Source organism: Leopardus geoffroyi, chromosome A1 (genome assembly GCF_018350155.1).
Source record: "Leopardus geoffroyi isolate Oge1 chromosome A1, O.geoffroyi_Oge1_pat1.0, whole genome shotgun sequence".
NCBI classification, from domain to species: domain Eukaryota; kingdom Metazoa; phylum Chordata; class Mammalia; order Carnivora; family Felidae; genus Leopardus; species Leopardus geoffroyi.
Window position 1 is genome coordinate 180,507,965 of NC_059326.1, and position 22,949 is coordinate 180,530,913.

The following is a 22,949-nucleotide window of genomic DNA, read 5'->3' on the forward strand; positions in this document are numbered from 1 at the left end:
CTCATCTGGCTGCCAAGCTTCAGGTCAGTCCAGAGAAACAGGGGAGCTGTGGAGGGCAGGAGAGATGAGGGGAGAGCCAGCCTCCTGTGGTTCACTGTCAGAGATGACCCCAAATACAGGCAGGATACTCCTCTGCAACCTTCTGCAGGTCACCCTGTCCTGAGGGCCTGTCCCCTGATGATGGAGGAGCATTTTCGGAATGCCTAGACTCAAGCACTGAGGGCTATTTCTCCAAGACAGCCCTTCCTGCCTCCCTGGCTCTGCCTACCTTTAATGCTGGGCGCTCATCCCTATGCGGCAAGGCTTTCTCAGCGAAAACATCCTCCTCTCCCTCCTCCTCTTCCTCCTCTGCTGCTTCGTTCTCGCTGGTCTCCTCGTACCTCCTGTGATGACAAAGAGCTTTGGTTACCTGCCCAGAGACCACTCTGAGCTGCTCACCTGTCTTTAAATGCACCCAGGGCAGGGCTTCCAAGCCTTTTCACAACCGAGGACACATTTAAACAAACCAAAAAAATTAGTGAGGTCTAATTGACATACAGCAAAATGCATTCTTATCACTGTACAGTTTCATGAGTTTTGACCCATGTATTCCCCTGTGTAGTCATTGCCACACTTGAGATACAGAACATTCCATTACCCCGAAAGGTTTCTTGTACCCTTTCCTATTTAATCTGTCCCCATCCCAACCAAGCTCACCACTGATCAGCTTTCTGTCACTACAGATTGAATCTGAGTTTTCTAACATTTCACATACATGGAATCAGATAGTGTGTGCTCTTTTGTCCCTGAACTATGTTGGTGTCTGTTCACTTCTTTTTATTGAAGAGTAGCATTCCCAATAGGATGGACAGATCGCAATTCAGATAGCCATTCATCAGGTGATGAACGCTTGAATGACTTCCATTTCTTAGCAATTATGAATAAAGCTTCTTAAAGACATTCACCTACAATTCTATGTAGATACAGGTTTTCACTTCTCTTGGCTATTGTATTAGTTTGCTGGGGTTGCCACAGCACAATACCACAGACTGGGTGGCTTAACGAACAGAAATTAGTTCTCACAGTTCTGAAGGCTATAAGTCCAAGATCAAGATGTGGACAGCTTTGGTTTCCTCTGATGCCTCTCTCTCTGGCTTGCAGATGACCACCTTCTTGATGTCCTCAAGTGGTATTCCCTCTGTGTGCACATCCCTGATGTCTCTCTGTGCCCAAATTTCCTCCTCTTACAAGGACAACAGCCATACCGGATTAGGACCTACCCACATTTTGATGGCCTCATGTTAACTTCTTCATCTCTTTTAAGGCCCCATCTTTACATTACAGTCACATTCTGAGGTATGAGCAAGGGTCAGAGCTTCAGCATATGAATTTGGATGGGCGGGTGGGGACACAATTCAGACCGTAACAGATGTATACCGAGGAGTAGAGCTGGGTCATACAGTAAGTATAGGTTTACCCCTTTAAGAAACTGACAAACTGGTTTTCCCACCGACAATATTATGAGAATTTCAGTTCCTCATCTCTATTTGCTATTGTCAGTCTCGAAGTTCAGTCATTCTGCTGGGGGTGTGTTCATATCTCATTGTGGTTTTAATTTGCACTTTCCTGCATTTACTGACCATTCGTATATTTTCCTTCGTGAAGTATCTGTCAGAGTATGTGGCCTGCTTTAAAACTTGGGTTGAGTTCATTACATCTCCTGGATATGAACTCTTCGTACATATTTGCTCCAAGTCTGTGGCATGCCTTTTCATTTTCTAAATAGTATCTTCCAAAGAACTTTGGTAGTGATAAAGTCCAACCTGGCAAGTTTTTTTTTTCTTTTATGATTTGTGTTTCTTCTGTCCTGCCTAAGAAATCGCTGCCTGTCTCAAGGTTACAAAGAGTTTCTTTTATATTTTCTTTTAGTAGTTTTATAGTTTTACTATATGATCCATTTCAGATTAATTTTTGTATGTGGTGCTCAAAGGTTTTATTCTATATGGATATCCAATGGTGTTCTGGTACCATTTGTTGCAAAGAGTTTATTTTTGGTGATATCTTTCACAATGATTCTTTCCCTTCAGACTCCAGGGTTGGGAGGAGTTCTTGTGGCAAAGGGACTGCATTTGTTAATTGCTAATTTTTCTTCAGTCCCATTTTTACTTCTCAAAGACATACATAACTGCCAGGCTTCTGACCAGCAGGAGACAGAGTTGCCATACTGAGTCAAAGGAATTCCAGCCAAAAGCAGAGAATTGGACATCCAGTCAGCTGGCTCAGTGAGACTGTGGACAAAAATAAAATCTCCCTTGGGATTTTCCTGATGGGGAGAAAAGATCTTGGATCTCCAGCCCCAGTCGCTTGACCAAAACCTCCCCTGTTCTTAGATGGGGACCAGTGCTAACAGAGACTCCTTGCTCTCCCACCCTTGCTTCACAGCATCTTGATCTACACATAAAAGGGCCACTGAACATGGGAACACACAAAGAGCACCTCCCTAGGAATATGGCAGATGCCACATTGACCAGCATTTAATGAAGGCTTACTAAGCGCCAGGTGCTATGCTAAGGCCTTACAACAACACTGAAAGCAATTATTGTCTCCATTTTACTGATTCAAAAGCTGAGGATCAGGAGGTTGACAGGCCTTGTCTCATGTCACAGACCACGAAGTGGTACAGCCAGGTTTCCAATCCAAGGCTGTCCAACTCCACTGTAAGTGCTTAATGACTACGGAAGTCTTTTCTTTTTGACTGGGAACCTGATCTAAACATTTCTGGAAAGGAAAAAAAAAAAAAACTCAATTGTAGAGAAAAATGATTAAAGTAGACATCTTTTCACCCTTTAGAGTGGCAAAATATATAGATATCAGATAATATCAAGTGCTGGTGAAGGCATGGAAAATAGGCATATCTCCGCAGGGAATAGACATCAGAGCAGCCAATTTACACTCTGAAGTCACTTTAGCAGTATCTTCTAAAATAAAACACGTATGTATTCTTGATTAAGTACTGTAGTTAGATTATATTGAGTATTGGAGAGGGTGTAGCTTAAGGGTCCTTTTAATCGCTGCTGGTAGGAGCATTTGCTAGTACAATCTTATTTGAGAACTATTCTGCAATGCCTATTAAAATATAAAGCACACATGCCCTGAGGCCCAGCAATGCTATTTCTCAACCTCTGCCCTAGACAAACACACACAAGTTCTCAAGGAGGCAAATACAAGTACTTTCACCCTAGCATTGTGATTATATTCTCTTTTATTTTCTAATACTCTTAGAATTTTGTTTTGCTTGTGGATCTTAAAAAAAAATCCAGTCTTGTGATTATATGCACTAAAGAAACCTAAGAAAATAAAAGGAGGGAGTAACTATGGTACCCTGGCCCTTGGGTGCTGAGAGAGAAGGAGTGGAAATTAGCACAGAGGGCCAGTCTTTGGGGGACCTCCACACATGACTCTGGAGTGGAGCAGGCACAGCAAACCTAGTTAACATTCCAGGACTAAGAGAAGCCTCCAGTCTTGGGGGGGGGGGGTGCTGTGGATGGATTTACTCCAGTACAGCAGCTCTGGGATTCCCAGTCCTCTTTGTAAGTCAGTGTCTAGGGAAGTTTGAATGGCAGGGGTGGGGAGAGAGGGGGCCACAAAGGGATAGAGAACAGAAGGCAGTTGCTAGGGGATGGCTTGAAAAGTCTCACCACAAGCTTGGAATTTGGCAGAAACCACTGATCTTGTGCCAGGGTTTTGGAACACAGGTCCTGGGCCTTTCCGGCATCAGACCTTTGCACAGCCTAGCCTAGCACAGCAGTGTGCCACAGAGAGTTAGAGAGAGAGAGGGAGAGGAGAGAGGGAGAAGGAAAGGGGAGGTAGAAATGAATGTAAAGAGAGAGGAAAGAGGGGGAAAGAAAGGGACACAGGGAGGGAGAAAGAGAGAAAGAGAGAAACTGAGATAATTTAGAGAGAGCCCTAAAACAAACAAATGAACATATAAAAATTCAGGGACCGTACCCCACCCTTTATCACACGGAGAAATAAACAGTAAAAGAGAAGTGCGCCTGTGGGCCATATCCAGCCTACTGCCTGTTTTGGACAGCCCAAGCTGTGAATGGTTTTTATATTTTTAAATGGCTAAAAAACACAAACAAACAAACAAACAAAGAATGATATTTCATGACCTGTGAAAATTACACGAAATTCAAATTTCAGCGCCCATAAGTAAAGCTTCAGTGGTGGGGACATGATGGCAAGTATCATCTACAGATACTTTGATGCTGTAACAGGAGGGCTGAATAGATGCACCAGAATCCACAGGGCCCACAAAGCAGACATTTACTATCTGGACCTTTCCAGAAAACATTTGCTGACCCCCTTCTGAGACCAAATGTATAACTGGAGGCTGTAACAGAATAATGCAGAAGAGCTACTGAGTGCTTCCCATGGGACAAAGTCTGTGCTAAGTGCTTATCTTATCATGCATAATTCCATTGAGTCTACAAAATACCCCATGTGTTGTAGACACTCATTAAATCTGTATTTCACAGAGGCAGAAATGGAGGTTTAAAGCCATGGTTCTCGGCCCTGGCTGCACATTAGGATCACCCAGGGAGCTTTAAAAACTTACGGATGTTCAGGCCTCACCCAGACCCAGGGTCCCACAGGAAGCTGGTTGAGTAAGACTCAGAATCCCTATCTGTCTGAATTCAGAGCACGTGCACTTAAGCCCAACTGTACTTCCCCCAAATGGCAAATTCACAGGCTGTGGTCATTTCTGAGATGGGATTCGCCTTCTCCCTTCCTAGCTGGGAGCTGGCGTTCCTTCTCATTTCCTGAATGATCATTTCTACCATCTGTTGGGTGTCCGCTATGAGCTTTGTGCTTTATCTTCATTACAGTGGCTTTTCCTTTAGTGGTCTGCAGTAAGTCCACTCAGTCAGTGTGACGTCCCACTTTTCCAGACGAGGCTCGGCCAAGGTTAGAATGACTGTCCTGACAGTGGCTGCCCTTGTGGTGGAGGGCAGCGACCGGCCCAGACTGGGCTTCCAGAGAGCCAGTTATGCTCTGCCTCTTGATGCGGATGCTGGTCACACGGGTAGTTTGGTTTCTGAAAATTCACTGAGCTGTACACTTAGGGGAACTTTTGTGTGTTGTGCCACGCCGCAAGAAAAAGTTAAAAGTGCTTTGCCAAAGGTTACACAAAAAACCATGAAGCTAAGATTTGAATCCTGGTCTATACTATTTTTTCCTAAATGTGTACTGAGACTTTTCTTTCAGGATACAAGAGACTAAGAAGCACTTAACCACACAGACAGAAAGCTGTCTCCAGTTCTTCTGTGGACACCGAGGAGGAGTCTCTCTCTGGAAGCATGTCTCTAATATATCTGGAGAGAGAAGACCTCAGGCCTGGAGCCTTAGCAAGCAATACGTCTAGGTGGGTTTTAATGCTCTTGCTTTATTTTCATTACATTTAAGTTTTCCAGTTACCTTCTGAGGCAGACATGGCTCATGGTCTCCCTAGTATCCATTTCTACTTTCTTAGTAACAGAACCCTGATTTTTGTATCCCTTGCAGTTAGGTAGGCCAAATGGCTAAGCTCAGCCAGTGAGAACCAAGCAGAAACTGCTGGGTGGGACTTTGAGGAATGCTCCTTGGTTAAAAGGCATACAGGCACATTCTTTTGTCTTTCCTCTTTTCTGATGCTTGCCTGATGGTTGGTGACTCAGCAGCCATTTTGAGCTAGAAAGAAGCCTCAGTGATGGCAGTCACCCAGCAAGAAAAGCAAAGCAGAAATAGAGGAGGACACTGGGTTCCCTGTAATGCCATGGAGCTGACAGATGAGGCTTGGATTGCTTCTTCCCATTCTTCTTTTTAAGTAACAAAGCAATAAACTATCTTATTTAAGCCTATTATTTCTCCTCCCTGTTCCTAGCAGTCAAATGAAATTCCTTATTGAAACATCTTCAATTTATGGCAGATGATATTTACTTTCCATTTATAGTAATATAATTTTTTTTTTTTTACCAACATAAATGTGAGTCAAGTTAGGCACTAATATGTGACCTAGCATGAGTGATTTATAGCTCACAAAATGACAAACTGAGAAGAAATTTTGGGAACTATCATACCAGGCTATACACAGTTGATTTTGGAACAACATGGATGTGAATTGCACTAGTCCACTTATATGTGGATTTTTTTTTTTTGAATAGTTACTTCTGATTTTCTTAACATTTCCCTTTTTCTGGTTTATTATAAGAATACAGTATGTCACACATACAACATACAAAGTTTATATTAATGGACTGTTTATATTATTGGTAAGACTTCTGGTCAACAGTAGACTATTAGTAGTTAAGTTTTGGGGGAGTCAAAGTTCTGTGTAGATTTTGGACCATGCAATGGCTCAGTGCCCCTAGCCCCTGCGTTGTTCAAGGGTCAACTGTACCGCCTTGTTGCCTATAGAGAACCCATGAGGAGAGAGGTTCTCTGCCTTCCCAGGGGAACACATCTCTTGGTTGCCTTGGAGTTTGGGGAGCTCATTCCTGCATCCAGGTCCAAGCCAGATCAGTTCCTGAGGCCCAAGTGAGCCCTCACTTACCAGCTGTCTTCCAGGGTCTGTGTGTTGATCCTTCCCTCCTGCCTCTTCTCCAGCTCCACTGCTGTCTGTTCCAACAGAGCAGACACGGCATCCTGTGGAGACAAAGGCCCAAGGGTTCATCTGCATACTACTTGCAAGAATCACAGCTTAGAGTGTGAACTTCCCCGTGAACTGAGACTAACACTGAAGTCCAGAGTGGGTATGTGTCTTGCCCCAAGGTCACTTATAAACTGGAAATACAGCACTTAGTTCATCTAATTTGCGGTTCTCCTGAGAATAACTCCTGTATGCACCGGCAGACTTTTGGAAGACAGTCAAGTTTAGGAGTTGAGTGAGGCAGAAATATAGGTCTCTCGCTGTAAAGAGATTATAGTGTAGTCAGGGAAACCATCACATGAACTGTCAATAATGTGATAATGTGAAACAATGTGATAAGGACTTTGCCAGAGGTTAAGCTTTGGATATTTAGGAACAACAGAGCAATGGCAGTGTCAGGTTGGGATGGCATTCAGGGAAGACTTCCTGGAGGAAGAACATCTATACTGAATGGTGTCTACAATGAGGAAGCCTGTGTGACTTGAAGAAATTAATCTGAGACTCAATTTCCTCTAGAGTAGTTTCTAATAACTACTACAAAGGGTTGCTATGAAGATTGAGAATATATACATAAGATATATAAAGAAGAGTACCTAGCACATAATTAGCACTCAGTAAATGGCAGCTCATAGTAAAGCAAAAACTGACCTTGTAGCTTTCTGAGCACATGGCTAATTTGCAAACACCCTTTGTAGTGTGGGCCAGAGCTTGGAAAAATCCCTGAAATTTTCTTTTAGGGAACAGGGGACTAACACCAATTGAAGGCCTGGTATACGTCAGGCACTGGACAGACAGCTTATGTGTAACATCTTATATAATCTCTACAACTATTCTGAGAGATAGAGATTATGATTATTCCCTTGAGAAATGGAACAAGGAAACTAATTGTGCCTAAGGTTGGTGTCACTTACCCAAGGACGTGCTCCAGAAAGTAGAGGATGTTTTCAAGATATTTGCCAGCTCATGGACTCCTTTTTGGAGTGAGGAAGACCTAGCTTTGTTGTTTATTGGATGTATGTCCTTAGGTAACCTTTCTGAGCCTTGGTAAGTGGCACATAATAAACAGGACAGTGCCGGACACAAAAGGAAATGCAGGAAATGATAAGGATTATGAAAAAGAAGGAAGAGGAGGAGGAGGGGAAGGGAGGTTGGGGGGAAAATAGATTTGATCTTTCCCCTTATCCTTACCACCTGACCTAGCCCATCTTCTCCATTGAAATTCTGGGCAATGACTGTCCAAAGTAACCAAGTACTGACAGAAGGAAGACACACTACAGAGAATTATGAGCTAATTTGAATCCCAAACGTTTTCTGTTTGGGATTCCAAAAGAATCCTGTATGCTGTGACACTCTATGTCCAAGGGCAACTTCACTGCTTGGTTGAATCTTGGCTAGCAGATGTGAGCTTCCCAAGTACAGAAAACAATTTCAGGACATTAAAAAGAATTTTTTTTTTAATGTTTATTTATTTTTGAAGGAGAGAGAGAGACAGAGCATGAGCAGGGGAGGGGCATAGAGGGAGGGAGACACAGAATCCAAAGCAGGCTCTACACTCTGAGCTGTCAGCACAGAGCCCAACGTGGGGCTCGAACCCCCAAACCGCGAGATCATGACCTGAGCTGAAGTCGGACGCCCAACCGACTAAGCCACTAAGGCGCCCCCCAAGACATTTTAAAGTGTATTGCACTAAAATGAAACCAATACATATTTTTAAACCAAAAATAGGCAAATGTAAGATTTTTAAGAAATATACAATAATGAAACAGATACCATTTATCAAGCACTTACAGAGTGCTCTTCACATATACTTCTTCAAACCTTCCTAACCACCTTTTTAGATAAGGATTTGGCATGAAAAAAGAGGTTCAGAGCGGTGAAATGACTGATCTGTCACCCACCTAACACACCCCGGTCAGTGTTGTTTTCTGCTGTGTCTTACAGCAAGCCTCCACCATGGACCACTATGCAGATAGCAGTATCTCAATAAAGGTTCACTTTCTACCTTCTACAGGTTTCTCTTTCCTTTTCTACTTCATTAAAAAAAATCATAAATTAAGGTTTTCATCAGGCAAGTTATACTATGGCAAGCAAAGTGCAGAAGGGGGGAACACAGATGAGGAAGGGGAAGGTTGCAGATCGGGGGCTACCTGCCCGTTTGCAGAGGTCTCTCCTATCTCATCATCTTCTTCTCTGTTCCAATACCCTCTGTTGCTTCCCCCACCTCTGAGGCCCAGTCATCTCCAATTCTGGGAGAGCTTTTCCTGTCATCCATCCAGATGCTGCACACCTAGGAGGGTGGTGCAAACCCAGGGCCCAACTCACCGTGCTTTCAGGACCTGGGGTGGGGACCTTGGCTCCCACTGGCTTGGGCTCCCTGCTCTGCTTCTTCAAGTATTTGTAGCTCAGGAGGTTGTACCAGCGAGTCGACCTCTCCCCAGACCGACAGACCTCAGCCAGGCTGATCTGGGCGCCTCCCTAGTTGAGGACAGGAAAAGGCATAAACCAGGGCTGAAAAGGTATATTCTGACAAGGCTCCTGGGGAGAGTATGAGAAACATCCTCAGATGAGATAGCAGCTTCCGGGAGGAGGAAAGGGCTAGTTGTTAATTATTTCCAATAACTCATTTATTCACTAACTTACTCATTCATTGGTTTACTCATTCACCAAATCTTTACTAAGCACCTATCGTATGTTTTTTTTTTAAATTATGACAAAACCCATAAAATTTACCATCTCCTGCCCCCAGCTTTACTGAAATGTAATTGACATGTAACACTGTACTAGTTTAAGATGTACAACATAAAGATTTGGGTGGCGCCTGGCTGGCTCAGTTGGTAGAGCATGCAACTCTTGATCTGAGGGTCCTGAGTTCGAGGTTCACATTGGGCACAGAGTTTACTTAAAAAAAAAAAAAAAAAACAATTTGGTATGGTATTTATTATGAAATGATCACCACAGTAAGTTTACATCCACCACCTCATGGCTAGAAATTTTTTTTCTTATAATGAGACCTTTAAGATCTCCTCTCCTAACAACTTCCAAATATGCAATACAGTGTTGTTTATGTACCATAGTCCCCACGGACTACAGTGCATGGTTAGACCTTATTTACCTTATGACTGGAAGTTTGTACCTTTTGACCCTTCACCCATTTCCCCTACCCCCCACCTCTGACAGCGATCAATCTGTTTTTTGTTATTATGAGTTTGGTTTTATAGATTTCACATGCAAGTGAGATCATACAAGTATTTGTATTTCTCTTTCTGGGTTATTTCACTTCATATAACGTTCTCAAGGTCCATCCATGTTGTCACATAAAATTTGCCATCTTAATTAAAGTGTATATAGTTCAGTGGTGTTAAATACAGTTACATTGTTATGAACCAGATATCCAGCACTTTTTTCATCTTGGAAATCTGAAACTCTACACCCATTAAGTAACTTCCCTTTTCCCTTCCCCTGGTCCCTGGCAACCACCATTCTACTTTCTGTTTCTGTGAATTTGATGACTCTAGGTCCCTCCTATAAGTGGAATCACACAACATTTGTCTTTTTGTGACTGGCTTATGTGATTTAACACAATGTTCTCAAAGTTCATTCATGTTGTAGCATGGGACGGGATTTCTTTCCTTTTTAAGGCTGAATAATATTCCATTATATCAAGAGGCCACATTTTTAAATCCATTTATCCACTGATACACTTTTAGGTTGTTTCTGTCTCATGGCTATTGTGAAGAATGTTGCTATCACTGGGTGTAACCTTGGATATATACCCAGTTGTGAGATTGCTAGATCGTATGGTAATTCTATTTTTAATTTTTTGAGAAACCCCCACCCTCGTTTCCATAGCAGCTCTGCATACTGTTTTACCACCAACAGCGCACAAGGGGTTTCTTTATTCCACACCCTTGCAAACATTTGCTATTTCTTGTCTCTTTGATAACAGCCTTTCTAAGAAAGGTGAGGTGCTATCTCACTGTGACTCTGATTTGCATTTCCCTGATGATTAGTGATGGTGAGCATCTTTTTCTGTACCTGTTGGCCTTCTGTATGTCTTCTTTAGAAAAATGTTTATTAAGAGCCTCTGCACATTTTTATATTGGATTTTTTGCTTTTTTGCTATGGAGTTGTATGAGTTCTTTATACATTTTGGATATTAACCCCTTATCAGATACATGATTTGCAAATATTTCCTCCTATTCAGCAGGTTGCCTTTCCATTTTGTTGATGATTTCCTTTGCTGTACAGATTTTTAATTTGACGTAGTCCCATCTGTTTATTTTTGCTTTTGTTGCCTGTGCTTTTGGAGTCAGATCCAAAAATTATCACCAAGACCAATGTCAAGGAAGAAGATTTTGAACAACTCAAAGGGCCAGCAACAGGGGACTGGAGAAATAAACTATAACACATTTACACAATGGGATATTATATAGACATGTATAAAAAATGAGAAAGATCTCTAGGTGCTGATGTGGACAGACTTCCAGGCTGTATTGTTAAGGGAAAAAATAGAATAGTGCAGAAGAGAATATGCAGTATGCTACTTTTTGTATAAGAAATGGAAAGAGGGATAAGAATACATATATTCTCTCTCTCCATACATACATATATATATATATATATATATATATATATATATATATATATATGTATATATATATTTCTCTTTCTGGATTATGTATATATACATACTATATTGCACCATATTTGAGGTGCAAAGGGTAGTGAGCATTATCACATGCACATATGTGCAACAAGAAATAATGGGAAGATAAAGACAACACTAATCAAAGTGGGTAGTTATACAGGGTAGGTGGTGGGATTGGGTGCAAGGGGCAGGGAAGCAAGATTGCTTTTAAGTAAACCTTTCTATACAGTTTTTCTTTGAATGGTGTAAATGGATGCCTTAAGATGAAAACAACCTCCACAAAATTAATCTCACTGAATATAACCTCCCAGAGAGGGGATTTATTTCCAGTGACTTGACTTTTTACCATACATCCTTAGTGGAAAAAGTGACCAAATACTTTTAATCATTCTTCACAGGTCTTACTGTTGTTTCAACATGTCCTCTTTGGAAGAGCCCTGACCAGGTTTGGGGTTAGCAAATTCACTGTCCTGAAACACAAGAGTGGCTGTGCCAGCGGGTGGTAGAAATACCACAAGCTGGTTTGTGAAGTAGGCCAGTAGCTGAGTGGAGGCTTGGGTGGTACCTGGGATGGGGAGGGGGCTCCCCAATCTACCTGGGATCCTTTCTACCAGTTTTTCCTTCTATTAGGATGCACCAGGGCATGGCATGGACTGTGCAAACTCATTGTGTGTCTAAAGGTTAATTTCTAGAACAGTGGTGAGCAAGTGGAGAAAACAAGGTAAATGACTCCTACCTGCAGGACTAGAGTCCGTTCAGGAATTAAATACCTGTGCATTTTAGTCACCTGTAATAAATTTAAATATACACAAATATGTGTATATTACTCATTTACTCACTTAATAAATATCCTCTGAGCACTTTGCAGACTCTGGAGCCATAGAAACATGTAAGACAGGATGTTGCCCCCAAAGGGGTCACACTTTCTTGTGAAGACAGACAAATGTGTCAGATATTACAGTTCAGAACATGCCAGGCCATGTTTGAGGGGCAAGGGGGAAAGAATATAATGACAGCTTTGAGGTGTAACACTGCCATCAGATTATTATTAATTCCAACAAGATATACTGTCTATTTTGGGCTGGCTCATAGGTATAAATGTGGTCTACCTTGGTAAATGATGCCCTGTGAGGGCATTCATTTATTTATTCACTACACACAGGTAGCTAAGTAGCCTCTATGTGCCAGACACTGTTTTGAAGGCTGGGGATACAGTAGGATTTAAGGCAGATAAGAATCTCTGTCCTCATGAGCTTACATTCCAGTCTGGGGGAATCAGATAAACAAATCAGTAAGTAAAGTCAGTATACTATTTCATGCATTACTAAGAAAGAAAAATAGTTGTCAATTACACCCTGACCTGTCATCTAGTATAAACTGCATCTTGATTCTAGAGATTTGATAAAATGTGAAAATCATGTATACCCTAAAATCTGTAATACTGATAAATGTTAGGTGGGGGAACGCGCTGCAGAGAAAAATAACACGGGGGCGGGGGACAAGAGTGGAGGGGGAATGTAATTTTTAAATAGGATGGAAGTAAGACCTCCCTGAGAAGGTGACATCTGGGTCAAGCCCACAATGAGGCGGGAGAGTGAGCCCTGTCCATCAGTATCTGGGAGAAGAGAATTCTGGTCAGAGGGGCCAGCAAGTGCAAAGGCCTGGGGCAAGGAGCATGCTGGTATATTCAAGGGGAACAGGGAGGCTGGAGGAAGAGTCTGGGGATAAAATCTGAGAGATAACAAGAGACAGATCCCTGAGGGCCTTGGAGGGCAGGCAAGGGGCCCAGGAGTTGACTCCAGATGGACACAGAAGCGAATGTAAAGTTTTAGGTAGAGGAGTGGTAAGCACTGATTTACAATTTAATAGGATCACTCTGGTGACTGTGTTGAGAGGAGATGAAGGGAGGCAAGGACCGACCCAGGAGACCCAGGACAGACTGCTGCGCAATCCAGGTGACAGACAGCAGTGGGACAGGAGCAGCGCTAAGTGGCCGGGGTCTGGGGATCTTCTGAAGAGGGACCTGCCAGGAATTCCTGAAGGATTAGATGTGGAGCGGAGAGGAAGAGACAGGTCAAGGATGAGCCTGTGGTCTCTGGCCTGGGCAGTGGAAGAACAGAGTTGCTTTTAGCTGAGACAGTAAAAACACAGGAAGACAGATCAGGAGTGTGCTTATGGACAAGTTCATCTGAGATGCCTCCTGGACAAGCAAGAGAAGATGTGGAACAGACAGCAGAGGTGTTACGCAGCTGCGAGTGGGGAGGCCCAGGCTGGAGCCATACATCTGACATGGTGTTTGAAGCGGGAGAATGAGATGAGATTACCAAGGCAGTGAATGCAAACAAACAGAAAAGGGGAGAGGGGCGAGTCCTGAGCCCTGACACACAGCAGTTGGGGAAATGAGAAGAATCAGCCAAGGAGACAGAGATGCCAGTGATGAGGGAAGAACACTGAGAGTGAGGTGCTGGGGAAGCCAAGTCAGGGCAAAGGAGGCCGAGGAGAACTCTGGGAGCAACTGAACCAAACACAGTCGACAGGCCAAGGAGGGTGAGGATGGAGAAGTGGCCACTGGGGTTAGCAACGAGGAGGCCACGGATGACCTCGGGGAGCACATTTCTAGCAGAATGATGATGGCGAAATCCCACGTGAACTAGGTTACAGAGAGAACAATTCACCTTTTGCTAGAAAGGAAAGAAACAAAGTAGTAGCTGGAGGGAGAAATGGGTAAAATCTTTCTTTTTTTTTTTTTTTTTTTTGTTTGTTTGTTTCTTAAGAGAATTAATAGCCTGTTGGTGTACTGATAGGCCAGGCCCAGCAGAGGAGTGAAGACTGAAGAGAGGAAAGAGCCAGAAAATAACAGGTAGTGAGAAGTCGCCTCACATGGCAGTGGGGGGGGGGGGGGGGGGGGGCGGCGACCTCAGAGCCAGGAGAAATGGCAAGAACCCAAGAACCGTGGGGAGCAAGGCCCTCAGCAGGGGGAGTATGAGGGTGGGAGAAGAGGCCAGAAGTCTGAGGACGGGGGAGAGGGTAAGAATTCGTCCCTGGGAAGGGGAAGGCAGTACCAGTGCTGAGTAGCATTAGGGCTCATGCGAGGTTTGTGACCACAATTTTAACAAGAGACCATATGGCATGGCTGTGTTTTAGTGCATGGGTGGAGAGTTCACTTTGACAGGGCTGGGTTTTCCCAGGTGGGGATGGCAAAGTGAAAAAAGCCTCTTTGTTGTAATGGTTAACTATGGAATAGGAGGGGTGCTTGTGAAGTGGGCTTTCTTAACAGAACCTGCTCTGAGTGGCACTGAGCTTAGCAGCTAAGGAGTGGACAACAGGGTGCAGCTGGAAAGCCTGTGACCCCGATTATGCCATGCTAAAGCATTCAGTAGAACAGTTGCCGGAGATAGTGGGCAAGGCAGCCCACGTGTTCATCCAAACCCATAATCCAGGTCTGTGGATAGGGGGGATGTGGTAACCACCTGAGAGGCGGGACAGTATGAAGGCTATGTGTAAAGAAGCTGCAACCAGGAAGCGGACTTCTCCACTTACTCGATGGATGACCTGGGCAGGTTACTTAGCCCTTTTGCGTCTTGATCCTTCATCTGTCAAGTGGAGGCAATCCTAACGCTTCTTCCTCAGGCCGCTGTGAGGGTTAAGGGAGACACTGCATGCAGATTTCTTAGCCCAGTACTACACACAGACGCTGCTCAGGATGGGTACCACTGTGGCAGCCTGGCTCATTAAGCAGCTCAAAGCAGACCAGGGATTCCCCAAACCCAGCAGTGTAGGGAGACCGCGTGGGAGCACACGGCCTTTCTAGTGTCTCACTTTCTCGCTTACTCCTCTAGCCACCAAAACACGGCAGCCTGACACTCTATATCCCCACAGGATACGGGAAAGTAGATTTCCCATTGGCCACAGACAGAGACAAGCCACAGTGGGATGAGCGCTTTGGCTGCTGCCATGGCAACCAGCAATGGCCACACTTCAATTAGGAAGGAGGAATAAAAGACATCCAATTAGGAGAAGAAAATAGGATTGAGTCTCTTCTCATTGAGGAATTCCCAGGGCTGAGGAAATGTTTCACAGAAGAGCCTGGGATTGGAAAAGCTTTCTGCTCTGGTGCCCAATATCTACCATGCTCACCAGTCTTCAGTCACTGTCCTACCTGTGGGTTCCAGGGAGCACCATGCTGGTACAAACACCAAGGGGCTGATGTGGGTGGGCTGCAGAAGGCAAGCTGCCTAGCTTCTAACTGCTCATGGCTCTTCTTGATTGTGTGACCTTGGGAAGGTTCTTTTACCTCTCTCTGCCTCGGCTTCCTCACTGATATAACAGTACTTGTTTTATAAGATTTTAGTGAGGGTCAGATAAAGAAACTACACATAAGGGGCTTAGCTCAATGCCCACCACATAAACTGCATTCAATCTATGGATGCTATTGCATTACTGTCAGTAGTAACATCAACAACATAAATGGCAATGATGCTGTTTTGTACCCCAGCTGAGGAGAGCAGAGGACTGATAGTCAGTGAGCATCTAGTATGTGCAGACACACTGTTGTTTTACATCCTTGCTATGGGGACCAGCGGCAATCAGCAGTACTTGGGACCTTATCAGAAATGCAGAATCTCTTGGTGCCTGCCCCCACTACTGCCCCAGACTTGCTGAATCAGAATCTGAATTTTAACCAGAGCCCCAGGTAACTTGTGTGCATGTTCAAGTTCCAGAAACACAGCTTTAATCCTCATTTAATCCTCAGAGAACCATCTGTGAGGTGGGCAGTGTTAGCTGGATTTTACAGATAAGGAAACTGAGACTGAGAATTAAAGAGTCATAGGCAACGCAGCCTCGGGCACAAGGGATGAAGCCCTGCAGTTCCATGGTTGACAAAGGGGCTTCCCGCCTCCTCGCCCCCTGCTCTCAATGAGTGTGCCAATGCTGTCCACCTGTGCAACAGTCCCTGCCTGGAACCCAAGACAAGCTTCACACTACAGCCTGTGTTTTCTCCAAGGCTTCTCCCTGAACTACAAGGTGGGCCAATCTCCAGAAGGACAGAAGGCTGGACAGACAGACAGACAGACAGGCACAGCCCTCACCAGGCACTCCTCCAGATGGCTTCTGTCGGTGGTACAGACATCAACTCTTAAGGTCTTCTGGTGAAGGGCTGGATAGGACATGGACACCCAGAACATTTCATTGAACACGAGAGTGTCCGAGGCATCCAGGGGCCGGGTCCGGAACAGGCAGGTGGTGCTTTCGGAGCAGGGAAGGATAGCTACACGAATGTTCCTAGAGAGAGACAGAGGAGAGCCTGAGTCAGCCTGGGTCTGGGATAATGTGTTGGGCTAAACTGTTGCCGCAAATCCCTAAGACAATAACAGTGGAGGAGTTTGTAATTTCTCAAGCGGTTATGCAGATATTTGTAAGGGAAGCAGAGAGGGTCTCAAGGATAACAATTGCTCTTCCTTCTCCCAAATCTCCAATCCTTAGAACCTCAAAGAGTATGGAACCTGAGGTCAACAGTGTGCAAACTTCTGTGCATAGAAGGATCAGCAAGATTGTTAACGCTCAGGAATCCTTATACAGCTGCTGGTAGGAAGGCAAAATGCTACCGCCCTTGCAGAGGGGAATGTGACAACCCTAACACAATTCCAGATGCACTGGCCTTGTGACCCCATTCACCTTGCTTCTAGACACTCTTCCACAAATACCACTGTACAAGTACCAATGAGATATGGAGAAGGTTACTTGTTCTGGCACTGTTTGTAAGAGCAAATGACTAAAGACAACCCTAGTGTCTAATCTTCTTTATTCTGTTTGTCCTGCTTTCCTCCTGTCTTTCCCTTTCCCACATGTCACAGCCTCAGATGCTGGCCGGGTACAGACCTCAGAAATATAAGCTCCTGCTGCTGCCCCAATGCCTATCATCTAAATGAGAAACCTGCAGGCAGGTGAATGCAATGAAACATAAACCTGGTCTGCCAAGGCAAGAGCCAATAGGCAAATAGCACAGGTGTTTGCTGTATAATCAACTGTAAGGTAATACCCATCACGCCCTTCCAATAGAAGCACAGTGACAGGCGCAGGCTCTTGAGAATTTCAGGCTTCTTTCTGTGTGCAATATTTGAGCTTAGAGCAGTTAATAGGGGCCATGACCCTCTTCTTCGTGAGGCTTCAAGTTCAAAGGGCAAGGATTTGCTCACCACCCCGCTCTTAGTGCTGGCACATGGTAGGTGCTCACAATGTGCTTGCGAAGGAACTGAAGCTGCCTACAGTGCTTCTCGTTCCAGTCAGTGAGTTTGCCGTCATGCCTGGATCCACATCCACATTCACAGTACCGACACTGTGCATCACGGTCACACAGATGAAATATGCACGGGGCCCGATGGTGCAGCGGGCAAGGGCAGGAGAGTGCCCCCGGGGATGGCCGCAGAGGTTGAGAGGCTCATACAAACCCTGTCAGCCACATACTCACACTTTCTGGTCTTGTTGCAGCAACAGAGCAGAAAGGTTACTGAGCTGGATGATTAATATTGCAAATTGCTTATTCTTCTCATCGTACCTGAAATGGAGAGGGACATATGGAGCACGTATGAGTAACACATTTCTCTCTCTCTTAATCATCACAGACGTGGCTGCTGGCTGCTTGGGGGACTGTGGGGAACTTGAGAGCACAGGCCCAGTGCTTTGGGCCATGTAGGGATGTAGGTTCAGACCTGCCGGTCTGAATTTTTATTTTTATTTAAATGAAGTGTCAGCTTAGATTTCCGTTTACTTTTTTTTTTTTTTTTTTTTTTACATTTATTTATTTTGAGAGAGACAGAGTGTGAGCGGGGAAGGGCCAGAGAGAGAGGGAGAATCCCCAGCAGGCTCCACGCGGTCAATGCGCAGAGCCCAACGCGGGGCTTCAACCCCATGAAACCGTGCCGTCGTGACCCAAGCCGAAATCGAGAGTGGGATGCTCAACCGACTGAGCCACCCAGGTGCCCCTATCAGTCTGAATGTTTAAGGAGAAGCCAGAAGATTGTGCCGTGTGAAATTTCTTGATACTTGAATATTGGCAATTTCTACTAAAAAAAAATATTGTGGCCATCCTGCATCAAGGGAAAACACAGGAACAACAATCTGGGCTGCAGCCCCCAATGGCTGAAACTTCAATGGGACAGTAAGCCAAAAAACCACAGCAACAATGGCCCCAAAAAACAAGGCACAGGAGGTCTTGGTCATGGTCTTGCTCTGCCACTGGCCAGCTCAGTGAGTTGGGGCAAGTAACAAGGTCTTCAAAGCCTCATTCTTCTCTTTGGTAAAATGTGGAGGTGAGAGGGAGGGAAAGGATTGGCCCTCTTTAGTTAGGAGGCCACAAGTGTCGGCAGGTCCTGCTGGTTCTGCCTTTCTCCCCTAGGCAGCCATGAAGGTCAAAACTGAGAAGATGCTGCTGACCACCCATGTGCTCCTGCCCTCCCAGTCACTTACTTCAGGGCAATCTGAACCCGGGTTGCACCCACTGCTTCGGATTCGTCACTGTCAAAAGCGGCAGCTTCTGAAGCACCCGGTCTGAGAGGCAACACAGGGAAGAAGGAGGGTCAGGCTTCCCTGCAGTCACCTGGGACCAACGTCATCTTCCAGAAACAGGGTTCCCTCTGGGAGGGCACAGTCGGGGCCTCAAGGAGGAAAGTCTGGGTCAGCTCAGACTCCCTGCAGATTCCGCCTTCCCACGACTGCTCGGGATTCCTGTCTTGAAGGGGCTGCACTTCCTCCAGCATGAACTCCCCCAGCCATACGCTCCTTAATGGCAATTGTGGAACTGGCACTCCCGCGAATGTGAAGTGCCCCCAGCCCCAGGAGGAGCAGCACTGTCTGCATCTTCAGCCTATACCACACAGGGCTGAGTCACCTGGCCATGCCCTTCTGTGGGTTCCTCCCACATACCTGAGGGGGCCCAGGCTCTGCATACTCAGACTTCCCAGAGACAAGTCAAGACTCAGGGACTCACCTCTGCACAGAAGCCTCATACACACCACTGTCCCCGGCCACGGATTCATCTGACACAGCAGCTGACACACAGGCCACTTTCAGGCTGCACCCCTGGGCTGTATTCACAGCTGGAGAAAGGAAGGATGGCAAGACAGAATTCAGAAACCAGGACACTGTCTTTGCAACACACACTTATGATCTACCCTCTGCCCCAAGAGAGTCCTGCCAAATACCACCACTGAACTCGACAGCAAGGTCCTGCCTTCCTTTGGGGTGAAGGAAGGGGTAGCGGATGATTCTGTGTTTAGCATCCCAGACTTGGAAGCCAAACTGCATGGGTTCAGATCTCAGCTCCACCACTTACTGCTTCATGACACTGGGATATGGATTTCACCTCTCGAACCCTTGGATTCCTTATCTGTAAAATGGGAATAACAACACTTACCTGGTAGGGCTGCTGGGGGGACTCAATGAGACATTATAGGGAAGTCCTCAGTACAGAGACTGGTGCAGGAAAACGCTGTAAAATTCAGCACCACTATCCTTATCGCAATGGTCATTCCCAGCACTATGGTGATGCCTTCTAGATCAATCCCTACACACCTGGGGTGGGGCGGGGCAAAGTAACAACTGCTGGACCCTTGGGAGGGGCAAGTGGAAGAAAAGGGAAGATTTCAGCACGAGCTATCCTGCTCTGCCTGTCCCATTCTACTCCTAACTCAGCTCTCCAGCTCCCTCCCCTTGATGGAGGGCCTCAAAGGTCTCCGACCCAGGGCTCAGACCAGGCACTTGGCTCATGCTGCACATTCCTTCCTTCTTCAAGTCACAAGCGCTGGAGGCGTGGCAGGCCAGGCTCAGAGCTACCAGCACGGATAGGAAGGCTCCTGAGCTCCATGCAGTCGGGGGGCAAGACCAGATTCAGGCCCTTCGACCTCACAGCTGGCACTTCTGACTGCCTGCTGTGTGCCAGGCCCTGGGGCAGCCTGGAGAAGAGGCTGGGGAAAGGGATGGTGACATTGAGCCTGGGAGAAGCAAAGTGGCCATCTGGGTGCAGCTCTCCCAACCCGTATTCCATGCCTGCTGCGGCCAGCGGAGACCTCCCGCCTTCAGACCCATGCATCTCCACCCTTCACTAAACCACTTAAGGAGATTAATTTGTCTGCTGACTGAACAGCGGCACTAATCACATAACCTGCTTAGTGTCGAGCTCAGCCTGGCATCGCTCACTGCAGGGACAGCTTTTGGAGATGGCATGAAGGGAATGCCATCCTGAGACATGTGTGGTCCTTGGCCCACAAGCACTGAGGACACTCGGGAGGAGAGAAGGAGGGTCACTCCCAGCACCTTGCTGGGTCCCTGACTTGGCTTATTGCCAGCCTTTGACAGAATGTCAAGAGCTCTTCTGGAGCCTCATTACAGGTTCCACCTGCACTCGCTCCTCTCCAGGGGACAATTTTCTGAAGTTTGCCACCTGCTGTAGTAGGAAGCTGTTTTTATTTTTGTTTGAGAGCACTCAGCAAGACTCCCTTCCTGATGAGGGAGCCCCAGGGATCTCTCGGCACCTCTTCTAAGGAAATGGCTGGCAATCACCCAGCAGACCCTTTAATTAACCAGGAAATCTCGTCTCCCCCCTCCCCCCGCCCCGCCCTTGCTCCCACCAGCCCTTGCACACGAAGAGATAATTCTGGGCATAGCTGCAGCCCTCCTGCCCATTTCTGGAGCCTTATGGCTGAGATGGGTCTAGCTTCTTCCAGCTGGCGTCACAAGGAGCCAGGAGCAGGAGCCCTGTGCGCACGAAGCCAGCACATGTCTTAGTGTGGGTTCTGGGCAGGTGGTCCTGACTGTATCTTGTATACCTATACTCAATAAATCATGGCCAGGAAAGCCTGGGAGCCCCAGGGCACCCTGCTCACAGTTCTGACCTTCACATCAGATGGGCGTGGTGGGGCCAGTGAGCACCAGAAGTGTCCCAGGAATAAACACACAGGGCTGCCTCACATCCTGAGAGGAGTGTGACAATAAAGAGGTTGGGTTCTGGGGTCAGGAAAACCCAGATTCCAATCCCTTCTTTCCCACTTGCTGGCTGGGGGACGTATAGCAAGTGATATCACCTCTCTAAACCTCTGTCTCCTCATCTGTGAAATGGGCATAACAGAAGTAACCTATTTCACTGTATAAACCACACAGCCCATCACACAACATACCCCAATAAAATGTAACTATTATAATATATGCTGGCTGCTAAAGAATTTTTCTCCTAATAAATCATAACTGTCACCATCATCATCTTCTGTTTTAGAGATTCCTACCTGAATCTCAATCTATACCAAAATATTCTTTCTGACCCCATGCAGAGTGGGAGCCAGATCCTGTCATTCCCTGGCTTCAAATGGTCATATGGGTCCTTGCTGCTATTAGGATAAAATCCAAACTCCTTACCATGGCCCACCAGGCCTTAAATGACTGGGCCCTTCCTGATTCTCTGGTTTGCTGGTGACCTCTAACCTGTGGCCTCAGAGATTTTGCTCTTACTTTTCCCAAAGCTGGCTCCTTCTCACCGTTTAAATGCTCACCCAAATGTCGTCTTCCTTCACAACCCAGTCTGAACTGGTAGCTCCACCCCGACCTGAGAGGCCCCATCACATCCCATTTTGTTTTCCTCCTAGGGCCTTTACTGGTCTGGTTGTATAGTTAATGTCTGTGCCTTCAATGGCATGTAAGCTTCTTGGGGACAGGGACCTGGAGCTTGCCAGTCTTCCACACTGTGTCCTTGTGAGTCACCCTGTGCCTGGCACATGGCCCATATGCTGACCGAATAAATGAAGGAATCCATGTACAGCCATTAGCACAAGATCTGGCATTTAGTTTTAACAGACACTTAATATCAATTGAATGAATGGATCCATCATGGAAAAACTCTTAGCCCGGGACCCGGAACGTAGTGAGTACGTAAAAATAATGTCTCCTGAATGAATAAATGGATATTCACATAAAGCCTGGGCAGATAGAAAGCAGTCGGTAAATGGCCCTAATTATCACTGGGGTCTGCACTCAGGCCTGAGTGCAGTTCCTACCCTGCCCCCCCCCCCCATGGTCCCCCTCTGTACCTTGGCCCAACTGTTTGCCCTCCGTTCCTGGTTCCTCCGGCCGGTACCTCTCCCGGGTGCCACTGCCAAGGCTCAGTTCACAAAGAGTGGCACTCAGCTCCGGGTCGTCAAACTCCAGGGGGCTCAGGAAGGTGTCTCCAGCCAGCAGGGGGTCAGCAATGAGAGGGGAGCAGGGCGGGGACGGAGAGGAGAGTGAGGAGCGGGGGGACAGGGAGGTCATGGACTTCGGGGTGCCAGACAGGGAGCGCAGGGCCTGCAGGCGGCTGCCCCCCTCCGCCTTCTGGGTCTTGGCCACCTCGTCCTCATGGATAGTGGTGATGCAGCCTGAGGGCCGGAAGCCCGTGGCCCCCTCCAGGAGCAGAAACTCCACCTTGCTCTGCAGCTCCGAGTCCAGCTGCTCGAAGGGGTCATAGTAGAGATCAGTGAAGCTGGCTGAGGTGGAGGAGTCCAGGCTAGAGGCGGCTAGGGAGCCCCGGCTGGATGCGAGGGATCCAGGACTGCTGCCTGAGGAGAGGGACTGCATGCTGCTTGAGAGGCTGGGGGCACGAAGACAACA

General features: G+C 46.3%; 1 protein-coding gene across 4 annotated transcripts in view; it reads right to left on the reverse strand.

The window, feature by feature from the left end:
- Nucleotides 1–22,949, reverse strand: part of WWC1 (WW and C2 domain containing 1) — a 154,181-nt gene that overhangs the window by 15,026 nt on the left and 116,206 nt on the right. For all 4 annotated transcript variants that reach the window (XM_045502262.1, XM_045502254.1, XM_045502280.1 and 1 more), the window contains 8 exons: nucleotides 22,394–22,929; nucleotides 19,306–19,414; nucleotides 18,786–18,866; nucleotides 17,788–17,874; nucleotides 16,409–16,601; nucleotides 8,993–9,145; nucleotides 6,575–6,666; nucleotides 269–383 (listed from right to left, as the gene is read on the reverse strand). In XM_045502262.1, coding sequence (XP_045358218.1) covers nucleotides 269–383; nucleotides 6,575–6,666; nucleotides 8,993–9,145; nucleotides 16,409–16,601; nucleotides 17,788–17,874; nucleotides 18,786–18,866; nucleotides 19,306–19,414; nucleotides 22,394–22,929 — 1,366 coding nt within the window. The remainder of the gene's footprint in view (nucleotides 1–268; nucleotides 384–6,574; nucleotides 6,667–8,992; nucleotides 9,146–16,408; nucleotides 16,602–17,787; nucleotides 17,875–18,785; nucleotides 18,867–19,305; nucleotides 19,415–22,393; nucleotides 22,930–22,949) is intronic.